The sequence below is a fragment of the Acomys minous genome (genome assembly GCF_964271855.1).
Source record: "Acomys minous genome assembly, chromosome: 2".
Classification (NCBI taxonomy): Eukaryota; Metazoa; Chordata; class Mammalia; order Rodentia; family Muridae; genus Acomys; species Acomys minous.
The window spans coordinates 83,855,444-83,875,552 of NC_140484.1; the positions used below are offsets into that span (position 1 = coordinate 83,855,444).

General features: G+C 50.8%; 4 protein-coding genes across 10 annotated transcripts; all 4 read left to right on the forward strand.

Annotated features, from left to right (window-relative positions):
• Positions 1 to 2,608: 2,608 nt before the first annotated feature.
• Positions 2,609 to 3,905, forward strand: LOC311586592 (piRNA-mediated silencing protein C19orf84 homolog). Its single transcript, XM_084762661.1, has 2 exons — positions 2,609 to 2,668; positions 3,274 to 3,905. Exons 1-2 carry the CDS (start codon positions 2,634 to 2,636, stop codon positions 3,803 to 3,805), a joined length of 567 nt encoding a protein of 188 aa, XP_084618787.1. The 5' UTR covers positions 2,609 to 2,633; the 3' UTR covers positions 3,806 to 3,905.
• Positions 3,906 to 5,410: 1,505 nt separating this feature from the next.
• Positions 5,411 to 12,066, forward strand: LIM2 (lens intrinsic membrane protein 2; the record flags this gene model as incomplete). The annotated part of the gene is made up of 4 exons (XM_084773297.1): positions 5,411 to 5,585; positions 9,020 to 9,169; positions 11,096 to 11,230; positions 11,491 to 12,066. The coding sequence occupies 4 exons, from the start codon at positions 5,411 to 5,413 to the stop codon at positions 11,550 to 11,552; spliced, it is 522 nt and encodes a 173-aa protein (XP_084629423.1). The 3' UTR covers positions 11,553 to 12,066.
• A 1,136-nt stretch (positions 12,067 to 13,202) lies between these two features.
• Positions 13,203 to 14,382, forward strand: NKG7 (natural killer cell granule protein 7). Its single transcript, XM_084773296.1, has 4 exons — positions 13,203 to 13,613; positions 13,691 to 13,837; positions 13,924 to 14,058; positions 14,168 to 14,382. The coding sequence occupies exons 1-4, from the start codon at positions 13,457 to 13,459 to the stop codon at positions 14,224 to 14,226; spliced, it is 498 nt and encodes a 165-aa protein (XP_084629422.1). The 5' UTR covers positions 13,203 to 13,456; the 3' UTR covers positions 14,227 to 14,382.
• On the forward strand, positions 14,357 to 19,851 carry CLDND2 (claudin domain containing 2). 7 transcript variants are annotated; one of them, XM_084773278.1, is made up of 6 exons: positions 14,357 to 14,495; positions 15,851 to 16,023; positions 17,846 to 18,027; positions 18,381 to 18,521; positions 19,354 to 19,473; positions 19,732 to 19,851. In XM_084773278.1, the coding sequence occupies exons 2-6, from the start codon at positions 16,019 to 16,021 to the stop codon at positions 19,803 to 19,805; spliced, it is 522 nt and encodes a 173-aa protein (XP_084629404.1). In that variant the 5' UTR covers positions 14,357 to 14,495; positions 15,851 to 16,018; the 3' UTR covers positions 19,806 to 19,851. The 7 variants fall into 7 exon arrangements, with proteins under 7 accessions (XP_084629404.1, XP_084629403.1, XP_084629407.1 ...); XM_084773277.1 differs by lacking the exon at positions 14,357 to 14,495 and adding an exon at positions 15,594 to 15,713; XM_084773281.1 differs by lacking the exon at positions 14,357 to 14,495 and adding an exon at positions 15,594 to 15,713 and having other exon boundaries at positions 17,915 to 18,027.
• Positions 19,852 to 20,109: the final 258 nt, after the last annotated feature.

Sequence of the window (20,109 nt, forward strand, 5' to 3'; positions counted from 1 at the left end):
TGAGGACAGCCTAAGCAACCTGAGACTCTGGAAAGAGAGAAGAGAAGGGAGGAGAGAGGAAAGGAGAGGGGAAGGGGGAAAAGAGGAAGAATGCAAGAGCACGTGCTGAGCATGTGAGGGTTAGAACCAGAGAAATGATTCAGCGATTAAGAACACTTGCTGTTCTGCAGAGGACCAGGGTTCAAGTCCCACTACCCACGTGGCAGCTCACCACCTTCTGTAACTCCAGTTCCAGGGGATCTGACGCCATCATCTGGCTTTCTCGGGCACTGCATGCATGTGATACAAAATAACACAGATAAAACACCTTATTTATAATTTTTTAATTAACTTTTTAAAAAGAGGTTTCCAACATCACAAAAACAAATTTTTTAAAAAAAGAAAGAATGAAAGAAAAGAAAAAAGAAATCAAAGGCTCAAAATTTCAGGCTGGGGATGTAGTTTGTAGGTAGAGTGCTTCCTTAGCATGCACAAAGTCCTGAGTCAATCCCCAGCACTACATAAAACCTAAGTGGTGGCACATGTCTGTCATTCTAACACTTGGGAGATGGAAGCAGGAGGATCCAAAATTCAAGGTCCTCTTCAGCTACATAGGGAGTGTGGGACCAGCCTTCACTAGGTGAACTCTTGCCCCACCCCCAAAATAAATGTTTCATTAAATAATGTAATTAAATTGAAAAAAGACAAATTCAGCCCTTTCCTTCTTCACTCCTGTGCTCGCTGTGACCACACCCCTACTGTTTTGTCCACTAGACCAGTCAACCTCTGGGCCTTCTAGAACCTTCCTAGATACTCTTCTCTAAGCATCTATTCTAATACTTTCGTTGCCTTGGTTTAATATCTTCAGATACTCTGGTTGGTTGAGTTTTGTTTTGTTTTTGAAACAGGGTCTTATGTAGCCCAAGTGGGCCTGGAATTCCCTATGTAGCTGAGAGTAAGCTTAATCTCCTGGTCCTCCTGCCTCCACCGCCATAAATATTCCTTAAATAAATGGACAGAAGGGCAATGGCTTCTCAACAGACTGCAGTGACAACAGGTAGATCTCAGTGTCTCCAGCTGAAGGGTTGGAGAGATAGCAGTGGTTAAGAACACTTGCTGCTCTCGCAGAGGACCGGAGTTCAATTCTCCAAGCTTACAACTGCCTGTAACTCCAGCTCCAGGGAATCTGAACCCCTCCTCTGGCTTCTGCAGGTCCTGTACTTACAGAGACATATGTACACACATGCATACCCATAATTGAAAATACAAATAAATCTCTGATAGCAGATGGTGGGTAACGTTAAGCTGATGGCTCACTTTGTTTGTTGTTGTTGCTGTTTTCTTTTCTTTCTTCTTTCTTTCTTTTTCTTTTTTTCTTTTCTTTTCTTTTTTTTTTTTTCTGACAAGGTTTCTCTTGTAGCCTTGGCTTTCCCAGACTCTCTCTGTAGACCATGATTGGCCTCAAACTCACAGAGATTCGCCTGCCTCTGCCTTCCAAGAACCACCACCGCCCAGCCACTTTATGTTTAAAACTTTAAAAATGACTGTGCTTTCACTTTGCAAAAAACTACAAAGCAAAATCAGACCTCCAAACCTCCAATGCCTGGTCTTGTACTGTTTTAACAAAACTGCTGCTTGTGCGAGACCATAAGGTTAACTGCTGCTTTTGCTTCCATAAGCAAAAACAAGGCTTTGCTTCAGATAACCTTCTTCTTTCGGGTAAACAAAATGGAACTTTGTGTTCCTTAACTCTATAAACTCCCGACTGACATGCCTGGGCTGTATTTGAGTGTACACTCAGCACCAGTAGCTGAATAAAAGCCTTTTCTTTCATTAAAATTTATTAATGATCAGACTGGTGAATCTCTGAATGACCCCAGACCCATAATAGCAACTAGGATAGTGTTTACACAAGAGTCTCACCAAAACCAGTGCCATTAGCCCCATTTCTAAAGTAGGGAAACGGAAGCAAAGAGACTAGGTAGGCTTAAGGTCACAGAGCAAATTAGAGGTCACATGTAATAGAATCCACCCCCAGATGCCTAAGTTTACCACGACTTGGGTCACCAGTCTAAAAGTCACAGCAAGTCTTCAGAAGATGCTGAACAGCGCAACGGCAGAAATCTCTGGGTCTGAGGGAGGAGGCTGGGCTCTGTGCTCCTGAGTCTGAGGGAGGAGGCTGGGGTCTGCACTCCTGGGTCTGAGGGAGGAGGCTGGGGTCTGCGCTCCTGAGTCAGAGGGAGGAGGCTTGGGTTTAAAGGGAGACTGGGTCTGAAGCCCTGGTTCTAAGTAGGAGGGTGAAGATCTGAGGAAGAAGGCTAGATCCTGAACCCCCTGGGTCTGAAGGAAAAAGGCTAGGCCAGAACCCCTGAGTCTGAGGGAGGAGGCCTGCTGTCTAGAACCAGAGGTCCAAGCAACAAGAGTTGGGATTGGAGAGTTGCAGGACCCTTGCCTGGTCCCTGGATGAAATGAACTGCAGCAGCTGGGTGGGAGGGTATTCTAGGCTGCCCAATGGCAGCTCTCGACATTCCGATAGCCACGCCCCGGAGCTACTCGCTTTGATTTACAGGCCCTGCCCTGTTTCTTCTTTTGCCCCTCCCCTTCCTGTTAAAGCCCAGAAGGATCTGGAAAAAACTTCAGACTCTCTTGAGAAGATGGACGAGCTAAAGGATGAGGCTTTGTGTAACAGGTGAGTGAGATAAAAAATAAAAATCCTTCCAGGAACGAGAGCTTTGCGAAGACATTACAGTGAGGAGTGTCTTGAACTGAAAGTATCCTGACAAGCCGGGCGTGGTGGCGCACGCCTTTAATCCCAGCACAGGAGGCAGAGGCAGGCTGATCGCTGTGAGTTCAAGGCCAGCCTGGTCTACAAAGTGAGTCCAGGACAGCCAAGGCTACACAGAGAAACCCTGTCTCTAAAAACCAAAAAAGAAAAATAAAAAACAAAAACCAAACAGACTCAGGTGTTATGACATAGAAACTCTCTCGAGGATTTTGGTGGCCGACTGTTGAGAAAGATACTTTCAGACATAGGGGCAGAAGGAGCAGAAGTCTGGGGTCATCCCAGCTACAAGGCGGAATATGAGACTAGCCTGGCTACATGGAACCTTGTCTCAAATAAGTAAAATGATTAATTACAAAGTTAAGCCTTAGACACAGCAGCTGGGAACTGGAACTGTAGTGTTGGGTCCCAGAACTAATAGGAAATTGCAAGTGGAGGAAGCCACAAATGCTTTGTGATGCAAAGGTACCCAGCAGCTGGCAACTTACTAACCAGCCTTATTATCTTCCTAGGGACAATGGTTCTCTGCCGTTAGCTGGGACTGAGGCATCGCCTGCTTCAGCCACACCAACCCTACCACCCTGGCTCGTGAGCACCCTAGACCCAGCCCACCTAGGGCTCCCAGAGCACCTGGCCTCTGTCACTGTCCCCATCCGCCTGGACACTTTGTCCTACCTCCTACACAGTGCTCTACTGGGGACTTACAACCTCCAGCAGTCCTTACCCCCCTGCTCCTGCTCTGCCCAGCCATGCCAGAGTGGGCCAGACACAGTCAGGAGGCCACCCAGGAGATCAGGCCAGGCCCGTGGGGGCTGGGAGGCTCAGCGCAGGCCATCCCGGGGCTGGGGCAGAGGCCGAGGGCAGTCACGATGGGGCCCACGGAGAGCTGAAGAGCTGGAAAGGAGCATAGCTGGGGGCCCTGAGGCTGGCCTCAAGACCCCGCCTGTGACACCACCATCTCAAGATGGGAAGAAGGAAGCTGCAGGCCTGGAGACACCCTTGCCCCCAGCACCAGTTTCTGAAGACTGGGAGACAGACTACTAAGAACCCTGAAGATCATCCAGTACTCAGTCACCCAGGGGCGTTCCCAGAGCCCAGAGTTCTTAATCCTTCAGAGGTACCCCTCCCCCCCCCACTCCCCACAAACCACAAAAGCCCAAACCTGATTTAGCATCCCAAATAAGAAAACTCCGTGCCCAGACTCACAGCGTCCAACCCCCACTACTATCCCAGCTTATGCTCAATGCTGCCAGGCTGCTCCAAACCCATTTCCAGACCAAAGCATCACCCAAAATCCCTTCCTCTCCCCACTTCACAATTATTCCATCTTCACCAACCTCCCCTGACTCCACTCTTGGCCTTCAGCCCAAACCCATGTTTGTTCCTGTTTGGTTGTTTTGTTGTTGTTGTTGTTTTGTTTTGTTTTGTTGTTGTTGTTTTGCTTTTTCTTCCAGTACTAGCCTCCCAAATCCTACTCAAACACTAATGTAGACTACAACCCTTTTTTATTTTTATCTTGAGAAAGGGTCTCGCCAAGTGTCCAAGCTGGCCTTGAACTTGCGATTCCCCCTGTCTCTGCCTTCCAAGTATCTGGAATAAAGATCGAGGTCATCACTCACAACTCACTTTGCTCTGTTTTAAATCCAGTCTCACCAAATCCTTCTCTCTCAGCTTCCTGGGTGCTAAGATCAGTGTGGACCACTGGACGGGGCTCATTGGCCACTTCCTGACCCTCACTTCGTGTTTGCCTCATCTCATGCCACCTTCATATTCATCTTCACGTTACAACAGCACCCTCCTGCTCCAGCCCCTGCCCGAGCATCTGCCATGTCCCAGCCCAGCTCTGACAAGCTTGATCCTACCTACAAGGAACCCCTTGCCCTGACATGTCTGGACACCTGCATCCACCCCCACCACTGCCATGTTGTGTCCCTTTGCCTGGGAAGCCCAGGTTGAACAATACAAGGATTTCTGCTCTATCTCTTTGTGTGGGCTGTGCTTTCTGAAGAGGCACAGGCTACCCAGGGTGGGAACGGAGGGTAAAGCCTGGTACATGGGGAGGGTCACAGACAGAGGATGATGGGGCCCCTTCATCCCCTATGTCAGCGAATTCCATTGGGGCCTCTGCTGCCACTGTGTTTCTGCCTACTGGAAGCTGCTGGGCCATGCAGCCATTGTGTGGGGCGGCTTAAGGGATTTGCGGGAACCATGAGGCAGAGATGCCAGCAACCTGGCTCGGCTCAGTCTCCACAGAGGGGCTGTGGCAGAAAGAGGGCTCAGAACGGACTCTGCCACTCAGGTAGGAACCAGAATGGGATCTGCAGCCCCCTACCAGAGAAAGTTTAGGCTCCCAGGCCCTTCCCTCCTGGGAACTTGACTCCCAGCTCCAGCCCTTCCTCTCCAAGAGCCAAGAATAGAGGGCCCTGGGCATCTTCCTGTCAGAAATGAAGAAGCCAGATTTCCATCTCTCTTCCCTCAAACCAAGAGGTCCAGGCACCTGCTCACCTCCCTCACACCCAGTCCGTACCCCCTTCTCTCCTCCTTTAGACCCATAAATCCATTCCCAGCCTTCCTCTCAAACCCAAGGGTCCAGACCCCAACCCTCCTTTCTCAACCCCAACCTCAGCTCTCCCTTCTCCACAGATGACCATGTACAGCTTCATGGGTGGCGGTCTCTTCTGTGCCTGGGTGGGGACCATCCTGTTGGTGGTAGCCACAGCAACGGACCACTGGATGCAGTACCGGCTGTCGGGGTCCTTCGCACATCAGGGCCTGTGGCGGTACTGCCTGGGCAACAAGTGCTTCCTGCAGACGGAGAGCATCGGTGAGCCTTGAGACCAGGGTCTGAGTGGTGCTACGGTCTGGTCCTCCCCCCCAAAGCACAGCCCCTCACAGCCATCACCCCTAGTATTCTCAGGGAAAGCATGGTGGCTCAGAAATTCAGGGGCACTAGCACAGGGATATCCAACAGGGAGTGGAACAGACTTAACATCTCTGGATTGTTTTCTAGTTGCAGGGATAGGATGTAAGGTTTTGTGGTTGGGTTAATGGAGTTGCATTTTCCCACAAGAAAAGGTATTAGATGCAGCAGTGAGGATGGGATTGCTTCACTTTTTTATAAGCAGCATTTTATAAACATCTGCTACGAGCTGGGTGTGGTAGCATAGGCCTATAATCTTAGCTCTTTGGATGGGAAGACAGGAGGATTGTGACCTCGGGACTACATAGTGAGACTCTGTCTCAACATGCAAATTAAGTAAATAAATGCTATGAGCCAATAAACGGTGTTAAGGGCAGGGACCACAGAGACTGTTAATGGGCTGTGTGCCAGATGAAGTATTTTTTGATACCTGCTGTGTACTAGGTCATGTAATTATAGATGCATGGATCCATGGGTGGATGGGTAGGTGATTGATTGATTGATTGTTGATTGACCGATACAGATATGATAGATGATGGGTAGATGGGTGGGTGAATGGATAGATGATAGATAGATAGATAGATAGATAGATAGATAATAGATAGATAGATAGATAGATAATAGATAGATAGATAGATAGATAATAGATAGATAGATAGATAGATAGATAGATAGATAGATAGATAGATAGATAGAAATAGATAGATAGATAATAGATAGATAGAAAGATAATAGATAGATAGATGATAGATAGATAGATAATAGATAGATAGATAATAGATAGATAGATAATAGATAGATAGATAGATAGATGATAGATAGGTAGATAGATAGATAGATAATAGATGGTAGGCAGATAGGAAAGATGGTAGAGGGGGTAGATGTGTGGTTAGACAGGAGGAATGTGATGGATAGATGGGCAGGATGGGCAGGAAGGATGGATGTATAGGAAGACAGGGGGGGGTAGAGCAGATAAATGGACGCTGGATAGACAGATAAACAGGACAAGCTAGATGATAGGATAGGGTAGGTGGATGGATGGCTGAATAGACAGGTAGAAAGCATCTGAGTTTCTCTTTACTGCCGTGACAAAACACCATGACCAAGGCAGCTTATGAAGAAAGAGTTTATTGGGGCTTGCTTACAGTTCCAAAGTGTTAGAGTCCATGACCATTATGATGGAGAGTGTGGTGCAGGCAGGCAGGCGTGGTGCTGCAGCCGTAGCTGATCAGTCACTTCTTAATCCACAAGTAGAAACAGAGAGAGACAGACAACACTGGGCTTGGCGTGGAGCATGGACTTTAGAAACCACAAAGTCCACCCCAAGTGACACACTTCCTCCCAAGAGGTCACATCTCCCAATCCTTCCCAAACGGTTCCACCAGCTGAGGAACAAGCATCCAAACAGATGAGTCTACAGGGTCTATTCACATTTCCATCCATCAGAGGTGGGTAGGTAGGCAGGCAGGCAGGCAGGCAGGCAGTGGGCAGGCAAGGAGGCAGTGGGTAGGCAGGCAGTGGGCAGGCAGGCAGTGGGCAGGCAGGCAGTGGGCAGGCAGGCAGGCAGTGGGCAGGCAGTGGGCAGGCAGGCAGGCAGTGGGCAGGCAGGCAGTGGGCAGGCAGTGGGCAGGCAGTGGGCAGGCAAGGAGGCAGTGGGCAGGCAGGCAGTGGGCAGGCAGGCAGTGGGCAGGCAGTGGGCAGGCAAGGAGGCAGTGGGCAGGCAGGCAGTGGGCAGGCAGGCAGTGGGCAGGCAGGCAGTGGGCAGGCAGGCAGGCAGTGGGCAGGCAGGCAGGCAGTGGGCAGGCAGGCAGGCAGGCTAGACAGCTCGACAGGCAAAATGGCTTACTCCTGTAATCCCAGAACCAGGAGGTTGAGGCAGAAGGATTGCCTATTACTCAAAGAAACAAATAAATAAAAGGTGCATAAGTTCAGCCCTGAAGCAGCAGAGATAGAGGCAGACCTGGGGTTCACTGGCCAGCCAGCTTAGTCTACTTGGTGAACTAGGCCAGTGAGAGACTGGGTTTCAAGAAACAAGGTGAAGAGCTCCTGAGGAATGGGAGCCAAGGTTGACCTTGGGCCTCAACATGCATATACACACATGCATCCACATAAACAGGCACAGGCACGCATGCGCGTGAATGCACAAATGCATGCGCGCACACACACACATGATGGAAGAGGGGTGACATGGAGAAATATATTACATAGTATATATTGGGCATAAACATATATTAATGAATAATACTCTAAATAATATACTGTGCATAATATACTACCTAAGGCATGGAAAATTAATAATACCTAATATGTTTTGTTTAATGTACCATATAAATACATGGTACATTATATAAGCTATGCATAAGCTAACATGCATATGTTATGATAAGCTAACATATCATAATACATGTTATATCACACAAGATTTTCTATAGTATGTTAATTAATACTTATTGGGTTTTACTCCTGAAAACAACAGTAATAGGCTGAGCCTACTAAGTACTTATGTAGCTCAAGCACTTTCTATGGGACAGCCACCTTCCATCTCCCAGGAATGCTGGCAGGCAGTCCAGCTGTGTGGAAAGATTGAGCAGAGGCAGACATGGTCATACACACCTACAATTCCAGCACTTGGGAGAAGCCAGGCGACTCAGACTTTCAGGAAAACATGGGCTATGTAGACACAGCCTGTCTTAAAACCAGAGGAAAACAAGGTGCCTCAAGCCTGTAATTCCAGCACATGGAAGGTGGAGGCAGGAGGGTCAGGAATTCAGGGTCAATTTTAGCTACATCATGAGTTCAAGGAGAACCTGGGCTACAAGACGCCCAGTCTCTAAAATTATTACTAAATATCATGTGCCAGACAGGTGTCCAGGGGCCGGGGATGCAAGAGAGACTAGGAAGCCCCGGGCTTTTTAGACACATACAGTTAAAACAAAAGAACTGGACTTTTCTGATACAGGAAAATATAGTGGATGAGATGGAGAGGGTCAGTATGATAGAGATTATTGTCAAAAGCATATGAGGAAATGTCCACTCAGCAAACATTTCACAAGGCCTATGTGTAAGCCAGGCTGTGCTGGGGGTGTTCACAGCAAGAGCCAAGCCAGTCCTTGTCCTCAAGGATAAGTCAAGCTGAATAGAACAGACAGAAGCCAGAGCAGAGGACCACAGTCAGAACGACGCTTCCCAGAAGAGGTCTTGAGGGCTGGGGTTTTGAAGGATGAGTATGAGTGCACCAGGTCAAAAGAGGGAAGAGCTGAAATAAACGCATGGAGAAAGCCAAGGCATGGTAATCCCAGAGGTAGCCGCCCAGGAGTGACTGTCACGTGTCCCCACAGCATACTGGAATGCCACCCGGGCTTTCATGATCCTGTCTGCCCTGTGTGCCACCTCGGGCATCATCATGGGCGTCCTAGCCTTTGCGCAGCAGTCTACCTTCACCCGCCTCTCCAGGCCCTTCTCTGCCGGCATCATGTTTTTTGCCTCCAGTGAGTGAGCCCACCCTGCCTTCCCCACCCAAACTGTGTAACGCCTCAAGCCCACTCCCACCGACACCCACTCCTGGTCACTCTCCGCTCCATTCCCTCTCTCATCCCTAGACCAAACTCCGCTGACTCTTTCTTCTTTGCTTTTAGCCCTAATTCTTAATGAGAGGAGATCACTTCCTCCCCTCCCTTCCTTCCTTCCTCTCTTTTGTCCTGCTGAGGAAGGACGTACATACACCCAGGAAGGTTCTGGAAAGATGTTCTACCACAGAATCACACTCAGGCTCTCACTGGGGGAGTCCAGGCAGGGGTTCACATACCAATACCCCATAGGATTTAATGACTGACACGTAGAGTAACAGCTTCTTTACAGAGATTCAGCCCAGGACCAACAAATGAAGAGACGTATATGGTGAGTCCAGGCAGAAATTCATCGCACAGGTGAGGAATAGCACATTAGTGGCGTTTCTCACTACTATGACCAATTATTTATCAAAAAGAACCAACAACAGCTTAAGGAAGGCAAGATATATTTGGTTCACAGTTTGAGGGCACAGACCATCATGGCAGAGAAGTCAAGATGGCAGAAGCATGAGGCAGCTGGTCATATTACATCCACAGGCAGGAAGCAGAGATGACAGCCTGTACTCAGCTCACCTTGTTTTTTTGTTTTTGTTTGTTTGTTTCTATTCTGTCCAGGACCACAGCCCACGAGACACCATTGTCCACGTTCATTGTGGACATTCTACTTTAGTTAAAATGCTGTGCAGAGCTGCTGAGACAGCTCACTGGCTAAAGTCACTTGCTGTCATGCCTGTCAAACTGAGTTTATGTCCCCTGAACCCACACACTAGAAAGAGAAAACAAACTCTACAGATTGTTCTGGGACCTCCTGACAAGTACTGTGGCACACATACGTAAGCCAAATAATAAGAGAAACACATTCACACACACACACACACACACACACACACACACAGAGAGAGAGAGACAGAGACAGAGACAGAGACAGAGACAGAGAGACAGAGAGAGAAAGAGAGAGAAGTGTCCCTCAGGTGATTCTAAATCCAGTAGAGATGACAGAGAAGACAGATGGACTCACTGCCGTGGACTGTGACTAACCACCACCACCTCCCACCACCACCCCCCACCCCACCACCTCCCACCACCACCACCCCCCCCCCCCCCCCAGCAGCTTCTTCTGTCCCAGAGACAGCGCTGATATCTCAGGCTGAAGAGCTTAATAACCTTCTGTCTTAGTCATTGCTGTGAAGAGACACCATGACCACAGCATCTCTTACAAGGGAAAGCATTTAATTGGGGCTGCCTTACAGTTTCAGGGATTTAGTCCGTTAGCTTCATGATGAGGAAAATGGTGGCACTCACAGCACCAAAGAAGGGGCTGAGAGTTACATTCTGGTCCATTGGCCAAGAGGGAGACACTCTCGGCTTGCATGGGCTCCTTCAAAGCCCATTTTCAATGGTACATTTCCTCCAACAAGGCCACGACTTCTAACCCTTCTAATCCTTTCAAATAGCACCACTTCCTGATGGCTTTCAAAAATATGAGCGCAGGGGGGCCATTTTTATTCAAACCATTATACCCTCCCACCCCTGCTGGGTATTTCTGATGGGCACCCTGAGCCACCCGTTAATTCTTACAAACTTTAGTGTGATCCAAGGCACTCCTTAGAGTAATTAAGACACTCTGTAACTCTGAACACTGCAAGGATGTAGTTCTCACCGAATCTAGAAACAAGGAACTGTCGAATGCTTTACTGTGCTTCCCAGCCTTGTACTCACCCAGTCCCATCCCCCACCGAACCCCATATCACCTTCATTCTCACCTCTGTCGCCACCCCATCAACCTCCCTTTTTTATCTCTAATTCTCTGCCCCACCCCCCGCCCACCCCATGCTCTCTCCCCAGCCCTGTTTGTCCTGTTGGCTTTGGCCATCTACACCGGAGTCACCGTCAGTTTTCTCGGCCGCCGCTTTGGGGACTGGCGCTTCTCGTGGTCTTACATCCTGGGCTGGGTGGCCCTGCTCATGACCTTCTTTGCAGGTACTGAGGCAGAGGGGCGGGAAGGTTGAAGCCGTGGGGGTGGGGGGTGGGGGGTGGGGGGAGGGGGCGGGGCAAGGCAGGCAACCTCAGAGGGGGAGTCGATAAGGTATTCTAGACAGATCTGAAGGCAGACTGTAGATCTAAGGGGACCGCGGATTGGTGATCCTAAGGGAGGGGGTTAATAAGGAGTCTCTTGGGGTGGAGAGGTAGGCGGGGGCGGGGAGGGTGTTGGGTGTCGATGGAGATGTCTGTTTACACAGGAATTTTCTACATGTGCGCCTACCGGATGCATGAGTGCCGCCGCTTATCCACCCCACGCTGAGCCCTGGGGCAGAGCTTGCAGCTGGAAGTTACAGTGAGGGCGCTGAAGAAGGAGAGACCTAGAGGCAGGAAGTCCTGACTCCTGAGGGAATGAGGGGGCTCAGTCCCAGATTCTAGATAGGGGAAGCCCCTGATCCCTCTGTCCAGTGTGGGGAGGACAAGTTGGGTCAGATGGGAGGAAGTTGAGAAGACATATAAGCCCCCACCTGCCCCGAGGGCGTGGTAGAAACATGGAAACTCTTGTAGAGAGACACTCTGAGATCTAATAAAACTGATGTGAAACTATCAAAGTGTGAGTGAGTCCTTGAGGGGCCAGTGTGGCGAGAAGCCGGCTAGTGTGGTGGGGGGAGAGGGGAGGAGCAGCGTGTTCTGATGTGCTAGCCCCACTCCCTTAATCCTACAGGGATGGGAACAAGATACGTGGGTCCCTACCTAGAAGATAGCCGTGGTCTAACGTCTAGAAATGGATGTGTGGGTGGCAGGGTGAACGAATTGATCTCTGAAACTTCCCTGCTTCCCAGCCACCTCGGCTCCAGGCAATTCCTGGATAGGCCCCTTCACAAGAGACAGCACAGCTCTGTCCCTTTCCCTATTTTATATTACTGTTTTGGGAGGACAGGACAGGTCTCATGGAAGCCAGGCTAGCCTTAAACTCTCAACCCTCCAGCTTCAGACCTCTTGAGTGTGGGGAGGACAGGACAGGTCTCATGTAGCCCAGGCTAGCCTCCAGCTTCAGACCTCTTGAGTGTGGGGAGGACAGGACAGGTCTCATGTAGCCCAGGCTAGCCTCCAGCTTCAGACCTCTTGAGCATGGGGAAGACAGGACAGGTCTCATGTAGCCCAGGCCAGCCTCCAGCTTCAGACCTCTTGAGCATGGGGAAGACAGGACAGGTCTCATGTAGCCCAGGCTAGCCTCCAGCTTCAGACCTCTTGAGCATGGGGAAGACAGGACAGGTCTCATGTAGCCCAGGCTAGCCTCCAGCTTCAGACCTCTTGAGTGTGGGGAGGACAGGCCTATGCTCCCACATTAAGAGACGGCTTCTTGCGCTTCCCTGTAGAGAGGGTGTTGAGCACTTCCGGAACACATGAGGCAGAGGACCCTAAATTGTCACTTTGTCTTCCACTCCCCAGACACCTTCATCTGGGTGATAAGACACCCAGGCTGGAGGGCCCGATCTAGGTAGGGTGACTTCTCGCTATATCTGTGAGGTGAGGAGGGTCTTCCCCTCCTCAAGCTTTTTGGAATCCTGTCTGTCCTGGACAGAAGCCTTGACTAGGATCATGGAGTCTCTCTTCCCATCCAGACAAGACCTTCGTCCCATGGAACCGGCGTTTTGACCCCACTGCCCCTTTACTGATGGAAACTGTAGTGCTAGGGTCTAGGAGTAAAGTGTAAAAACCACAGGAAAGTGTGACACAACTGTTCCCTCGGCCACATCTTCCCTTTCAGTTAACTCACACCCTAGCATTCTTAGCCCCCCTCCCACCTCAGGGCCCCCCTTCATAAGGCCTTCCAGGAAACCTGCTGTCTCCAACTGTAGAGGTGCAGAACCCGTGAAAACAGTATAAACCACTTAGACCACGGAGGGAGGGTTGGTTGACACCCCCTGAGAAGCCAGCAAGTTCTGACATCAGCAGGACCCTCCTTCACAACACAGGAGGAGAGGAGCGGATCTGAGAGGGGAGGGGAAGCCACTCAGGAAGAGCAGGGTGTGATGAAGACTCAGGTGCCAGGCCTGAAGCCACAGAGGACTCCTAGCCAAAGCTGCTGCTGCTGGCTGGCTGCTCCCCTGCCTTAGAGGACCCAGGAGTCTGCGTGCTTGGCCTTTTCCTTTCTCTACAACCCAACAGTCTGGGATATCTGTGTCTTTGTGCCCTAAGAAGTGGAGACCCAGAGCTGTGTTGATGGAGCCCTGCCGGTCCCTGGCCCTGCTTGCTGGCTCCCTGGGCCTGGCTTCTTCTCTGACTGCTTTGAGCACTGACTACTGGGTAGTGGCCATGGGCCCCATCTTCTCTGCCCACTCCGGCCTCTGGCCGGCGAGCCATGGGACCCAAGTAGCAGGTAAAGGGGCAATGGACTCTCTGGTGGCGGGAATGTCCAGCGGGGAACCGAAACTCAGAAATCTCATCTTTCATTAGGTTATATCCGTGTGACACAGAGCTTCTATATCCTGGCTGTCCTGTGGAGCCTGGTGTCCATGGCCTTCCTGGTTTTGTCTTGTATCCCAGCTCTGTCCTCCCCGGGCCGTGGCCCTCTGGTCTCAACTATCATGGCTTTTGCTGCAGGTACGAATGGGCTCTGGGCTGCACTAGGACAGTGGCTGGTGAGTCCTGCAGCGAACAAGCAAGCTCTCTCTTGTTTCTTCCCTCAGCTCTCTCCACCGTAGTGGCTATGGCAGTGTATACCGGTACACGATGGAGCCAGACACCATCTCCCCAGGTCCAGACCTTCTTCGCCTGGTCCTTTTATCTGGGCTGGGTCTCCTCCATCCTCTTCCTCTGTGCAGGTGACCACTCAGCCCACCTCCCCAGGGAGGACCGTACTGGGGGCTGGGGCAGGGCAGTGCAGGGCACTCACATACTTAATTTCCTTCTTCTCCTCTCTCTCCCCCCCAGGCTGCCTGAGCCTGGGTGCTTACTGTAGAACCCGCAGGGGTGAGTATGAAACCCTGTGAACAGAAGCCAAGGACAGCGGGGCGGCAGGATATTTGGAGCTTGGTCCTCTCCGGAGCTACAAAAAAGGAAAGCAGAGTTCTGCCTCTGTCCCTCCCGCCTTGCCTAACCCTTCATTGGCTCCTTCACACACTCAATAAAAACATGCTGAGATCTAACTGTTCCGAGATCAGTTCAGTTAAGACATAAGCCAAGCCAGGCCTATCGTCCCAGTTACTCAGGAGACTGGAGCAAGGAGTATGACAACTTCAAAGTCCACCTTGATGACATGGTGAGTTCAAGGCTGGCCTAGGCAACATAGAGAGACCCGGCACTGAGGCAAAAACCCCATCGAGGGCTGGGGTGGTGCCTCAGTTGTAATGATTTGATGAGCATGAACGAGGCCCAAGTTGCATCCTCACCACCTAAGTCAACTACACATAAGCCTTCTGGTGAGCGACACAGGAGCTGGGGGGGGTGGGGGGCAGGGGCGGGTGAGAGAGCTGCAGGCCTGCCTACTTGCAACATATCCTATTGCTCTCCCCTCATCTTTCTCTTTTCTTCCCCAAGTGCTCTCTCTTCTTCTTCTTCTTCTTCTTCTTCTTCTTCTTCTTCTTCTTCTTCTTCTTCTTCTTTTCTCTCTCTCTCTCTCTCTCTCTCTCTCTCTCTCTCTCTCTCCATTCCTCCTTCGCTCCGTTCTTCTCTCTCTTCCCCTTCCTCTCTCTCTTCCCTTTCCTCTCTTTTCCCCTACCCCTCCCCACCTCTTTGCCTCCCCTCCCTCCCTCCCTCCCTCCCTTCCTCCTCTCTCTCTCTGTGGGTCCACTCTAGGTACACTGACATGCATCACACCCAAGCCGTAACCACCAGCATATGAGACAAGCGAGACAACAGCCACAGCCTGAGGATGTGGGAGGAAACTAAGCCCAAGCATGTCATTTTTACCAGAGATGACATTTTAGCAACTATTATTTTGGTTGAACATAGAAGATAGAACACGGAGCCTCCACCACCTAAAGCGAGTCCTCAACCACCAGGGTACATCCCCGGCTCTCTGACACTTTTTTTTACACGATATCTCACTAACTTGCCAGACAGGCCTTGAATTCACAGCAATCCTCCTGCTTCAGCCTCTCAAGTATTAAGATTACAAACATTCATTAGCACAAGAATGACACTATCCAGGCAGAGGTGCCTGAAGATGGAGACATGGAAAGAGTATAGAATTTAGAATGTGGGGTGGTGGGAAATTATGACAGAGAAGCAAATGGGAGCCAGGGCCTCTATTGCCACAACTCTCCTCCCTCTAAGGATGGAGGCAAATTGGGCGATAACTGTGAACAGGGGAAAAGCCGTCCCAAATGTGAGCGAGGTCCCCAGTAACTTGCAGTTGAGATTAGAAAGGTTGGAGAGCAGGCAGGAAGGAAGAGGCCTTGGAGTCAGAGGCACAAAGGACGCAAGGAAAACAGCGGAGGCTCTGGCTGGACCAAGTAAGGATGCAGCAGAGCCACAGGTGTGATGGAAGCCTGTGGTCTGGGTGGCAACGTGGTTGAGTGGCCAGGGAAGAGGACCAGGAGCAGGTGAGGGCTCCTATCTGGGCATCAGAGGAGGAACCCGGGGCCAGCAGTGCCATTTTGGTTGCTTCCTCAGATATCAGGGTCGATATCCTTGAGGAGAGGAAGGCTCTCATGGAGAGGGGGAGTGGCATGGGACAGCACCCAAAGGTCAGCGTTTACCAGGAGAAGTGGAGAAGAGGGCTGAGCCCTGGCTGCACAGGAGCAGAAAGAGCAGACAGAGAAGTGGGACCCAGGAGACCTTATGAGGTACCGCGATAGTTAAGCTGCTATACAGCTTGGTCAGCCATGCAGTAGCTGCAGCTTCGGAGCTTTCCCCTTCCTCCTCTTGCTCTTTTCTTCCTTCCTCCGTCATCTGCCCTACCTCCATCTCTCTCCCTTTTCTTCCTGAGACAGGTGCTTAGCTGGCCTGAAACTCACATGGAGATCAAGCTGGCCTGCTTCGTCCTCCCCATGCTAGGATTGCAGCCAGGAGCAGCAAAGATGGCTCCCAGGCTTGTTTTCTGAGTTGTCGTTCCCATTAGGAGAGACTCTGAAGCTAGGCTCAGAAGTTAAGAGTTCAGTTCCCAGCATCCACATCAGGGTGGCTCAAAGCCAAAGGCAATTCAGTTTCATGGGATCCAGTGCCTCTGGCCTCCATTAGGCACGTGTGCTCACATGCACATACCCACACACAGACGCACACAATTAAAAATAATAAAAATAAATTCTAAAAATAAAATTCACATTGCTTTAAAAGTTTAAATCAAAAATTTAAAAGAGAAGCTGTGTTTGGTGGTGTACTCCCTACCCTTGGGAGCCTGAGGCTGGAGGAATGCCTCAAGTTGGAGGTCAGCCTGGGCTACATGGCAAGTTCTAGGCCAGCTAAGGACCACTTGGTGAGACTCTGCCCCAAAACCGAACAGAAAACAACACAACAAAAGATAGGAGCCGTGGTGCAAGCCTATAATCCCAGAACCAGGGAGATAGAGACTGAAGAGTCAAGAGTTCAAGGTCAGATCTGGCAGCTCAGACAGTTTGAACGTATCATGGGATTCAGAATTAAATGACCCTGTCTCAAAACAACAATCCTGCTGGGCATGGTGGCATCTGTCTTTGATCCCAGCACTTGGGAGGCAGAGGCAAGCAGGTCTTTGTGAATTTGAGGTCAGAACGGGCTACACAAGTGAGTTCCAGGACAGCCAGAGCTACCTAGTGAGGCCCTGTCTCACAAACAAACAAATTCTAGAACAGGAACAGAAAATGAATATGCGTCTGGGGGGAGGGTACCCCTTTAAATGGATGCCAGGGGGAGGGAGTTCTGGAATCTCTGTTGCCTCACAGAGACCCATCCTCCCTTCCCCCAACCCTGTGGGCTGTCTGTCTCAAGGGACCAGGCTGTAAGGCATTTTCTGGGGGTGTGTATATATGGGGGTGTGGGATGAGGAGAGCACTGGGCCAATGGGGTTACTTTCCTCAACTGAGCAAGGAAATGCCTGGAAGTTAGTCACTGAGCTGTGAGGCCTGAGGTGACTATGGGGGTGGGAGCACTTGGAGCACTAAGTTTCTTAAAGGGAGGCATACATTCTTAGGCAAAGTGGTTGAGGAAGAGGCCAGGAACACGGGATGAAGGGAGATTGGGAATCTTTTTGTTTTGTTTGAGAGAGTTTCACGTAGCCCAAGCTGGCTTTGAAGTAAACATGTAGTGAAAAATGATCTTGAACCTCTAATCCTCCCGGCCCTATCCCCAAGTGCCGGGGGTGACTAGTGTGCACACCTGGCAAGCACTCCACCATGGAGCTGCATTCCTAGCTTCTGGTTTTGTTTGTTTTGAGACAGGATCTCACACTGTGTAGTCTACCAGGCCTAGAACTCATTGTGTGGCCCAGACCTGGCCTTGGACTTTTGGCCTCTTGCCTCAGGCCTCCTTGAGGCTAGGATTGCAGGCATGAGCCACCAAGTGGCTGACTTTGGGAATCTTGAGGTTGCCAGGCAGGAATGCTTGGGGAGGGAGGCCTTCTAAAGTGGAAGAGCTCCCCCCCTACCCCAAATCAGAGGTATGAGCCAGTCCTACCTATAATGTCCTTGGCAGCTGCCTCCTTGGCATGGGGGTGAAGAGAAGCCTCCAGACTGGAGGCAACATGCTTAATCTCTTGACCAGCGTCCTCACAATACTGTCCACTGCCACCAACTACTGGATCAGACAACAGGGGACACACAGCGGCCTGTGGCAGGAGTGTAACCATGGCATCTGCACCAACATGCCCTGCCAGAGTGAGACCCTCACCTGTCCCTATGTCAGACCACACTCCAGAATCCACTGCTACCTCCAGCTCCAACTGGGCCTTTTTACCTCAGGCCCAGATCCAGCTGTCCTCTACCAAGACCGGTTCTCCTCAGACCTGTCTTCCTCTACCACAAGGGCCCTTTCTCCCCAGACCTGTGTAGCTGCCCTCTCCCAACCATGTCCTCATTCTGTCCCCATTTAACCACCTGCTTCCAAATGGAGACAGCTGGACCCTAGACGCCAGCGGTCTGTGTGTGATGAGGTGAGGGTGGCCAGAGGAGCTCAGGGTTGCTTTCTCAGGGTGGCAAGGTACCCATCTGACGCTACCCTGTCTCTCCAGACACCCTGGCAGTGACAGCAGCGTGCATGGTGTTGGCAGCCGCCTTCAGTGTCATATCTTTGGGGATAGGGATGAGGATTCGGTGCCAAGAGGGCCAGGCGCTGCGTAGCCGGAACGCTGTCCTCTTACTGTTCCTCAGTGGTGAGAAAGGCGGTCACTCTCACGCGGGAGGTGGGGTGGTGGTGATGGAGATCCTGAGGGAGTTGGGTCAAGAGAGTTTGATTGGCATAGTTAGAAAGGGGGGTGGGGTGGGGGGTGACTGAAGGAGGACGTAGAGGAAGCCAGCACAAAGATGTCAGACTCCTAACAATGGGAGCTGGGGTGTCTCTGTTTTTTTGGTTTTTGGTTTTTGTTTTTTTCTTTGTTTGTTTTGGTTTTGGGGTTTTGTTTTGTTTTGGTTTTTTTGGTTTTTTGTTTGTTTGGTTTGTTTGTTTTTGTTTTTGTTTTTGCCTGCTCTTGTGATTCCTTTCCTCCTACTGGGTTCTCCTGTCCAGACTTGATATGAGGGTTTTTTCCTTGTTTCACTGCATCTTGTCTTGTCCTGTTTGGCTGTTGTCTCTTGGAGACCTGCTCTTTTCCGAAGAAGAAACAAAGGATGAGCGGATCTGGGGAAGGGTGGAAATGAAGGAAGCTGGGAGGAGTGGAGGGAGAGGAAACTGTGGTCGGATATAGTGTATAAAGGAAGAAGCTATTTTTAATAAAAAGAAGGAGAAGGAGAAGGAGAAGGAGAAGGAGAAGAAGAAGAAGAAGAAGAAGAAGAAGAAGAAGAAGAAGAAGAAAGAAAGAAAGAAAGAAAGAAAGAAAGAAAGAAAGAAAGAAAGAAAGAAAGAAAGAAGAAGGGGAAGCCCTGGAAGGTGGAGCCAAAAGTAGCCTGCTCCGGGTTTGGTTAGTCAGAGGCAAGGGCAGCTCGGAGAAGCAGGCGTGAGTAACGCCCTACCTGGTCACGCTCACCTGAAAAGTGGGCGTGTCCCAGGGCTGCTGCTGCTGACTGCCTTGTCCGTGTACACTGCAAAGAATGCCTGGAAGGCGGACGTCTTCTTCTCCTGGTCCTACTTTTTCGGATGGCTGGCTTTACCCTTCTCGTTTCTTGCCGGTAAAACCAACAGGAGGGGAAGAGGGTGGAGACTGCCCCTCCCAAGAAACTTCCCAGTCACCTGTTTTCCCAGGAAAGCCCAGTGTCTTCCAGCCCTCCCCTTCCCCCTCCCCCGCCCCCGCCCCCAACACTGCGCTCCAGACTCCAGCACACCCGGTGAAGATACCCTTGGAGGCCCCTCCCTAGTCCCCTGGCAGGCCAGGTCATCCACTCCACGGCCCACTTTTCTTCCCCGGCTCTGCACTCCCCTTCTGCCAGGTTTCTGCTTTCTGCTGGCGGACATGATCATGCAAAGCACCGAAGCCATCGGCGGGTTCCCCGTGTGCCTGTGAAAGCAGCCTGCCTGGGGCAGAATAAAGGATTGGCTTTTAGCACCAACCCTGCGTGCTTTTCTGCGGAACGTGGAGACAGAGGCCTGAAGACTACGGGGACACAGATACGGTGGCTTGTAGAAAGTTAAGGACATGAGGAGGAATGTGGGGGAGTAGGAGCGGAGAGACTGACACTGGGACCTGTAGAGGACCCCGGGGAATCGCAGGAGACGTGGACGCAGGGAGAGGGTGTGGGGTCGAGACGAAACGGGGGAGGGGTAAAGAACATAGGCACAGAGAAGCGGGGCGAGACCGAGCCGACACA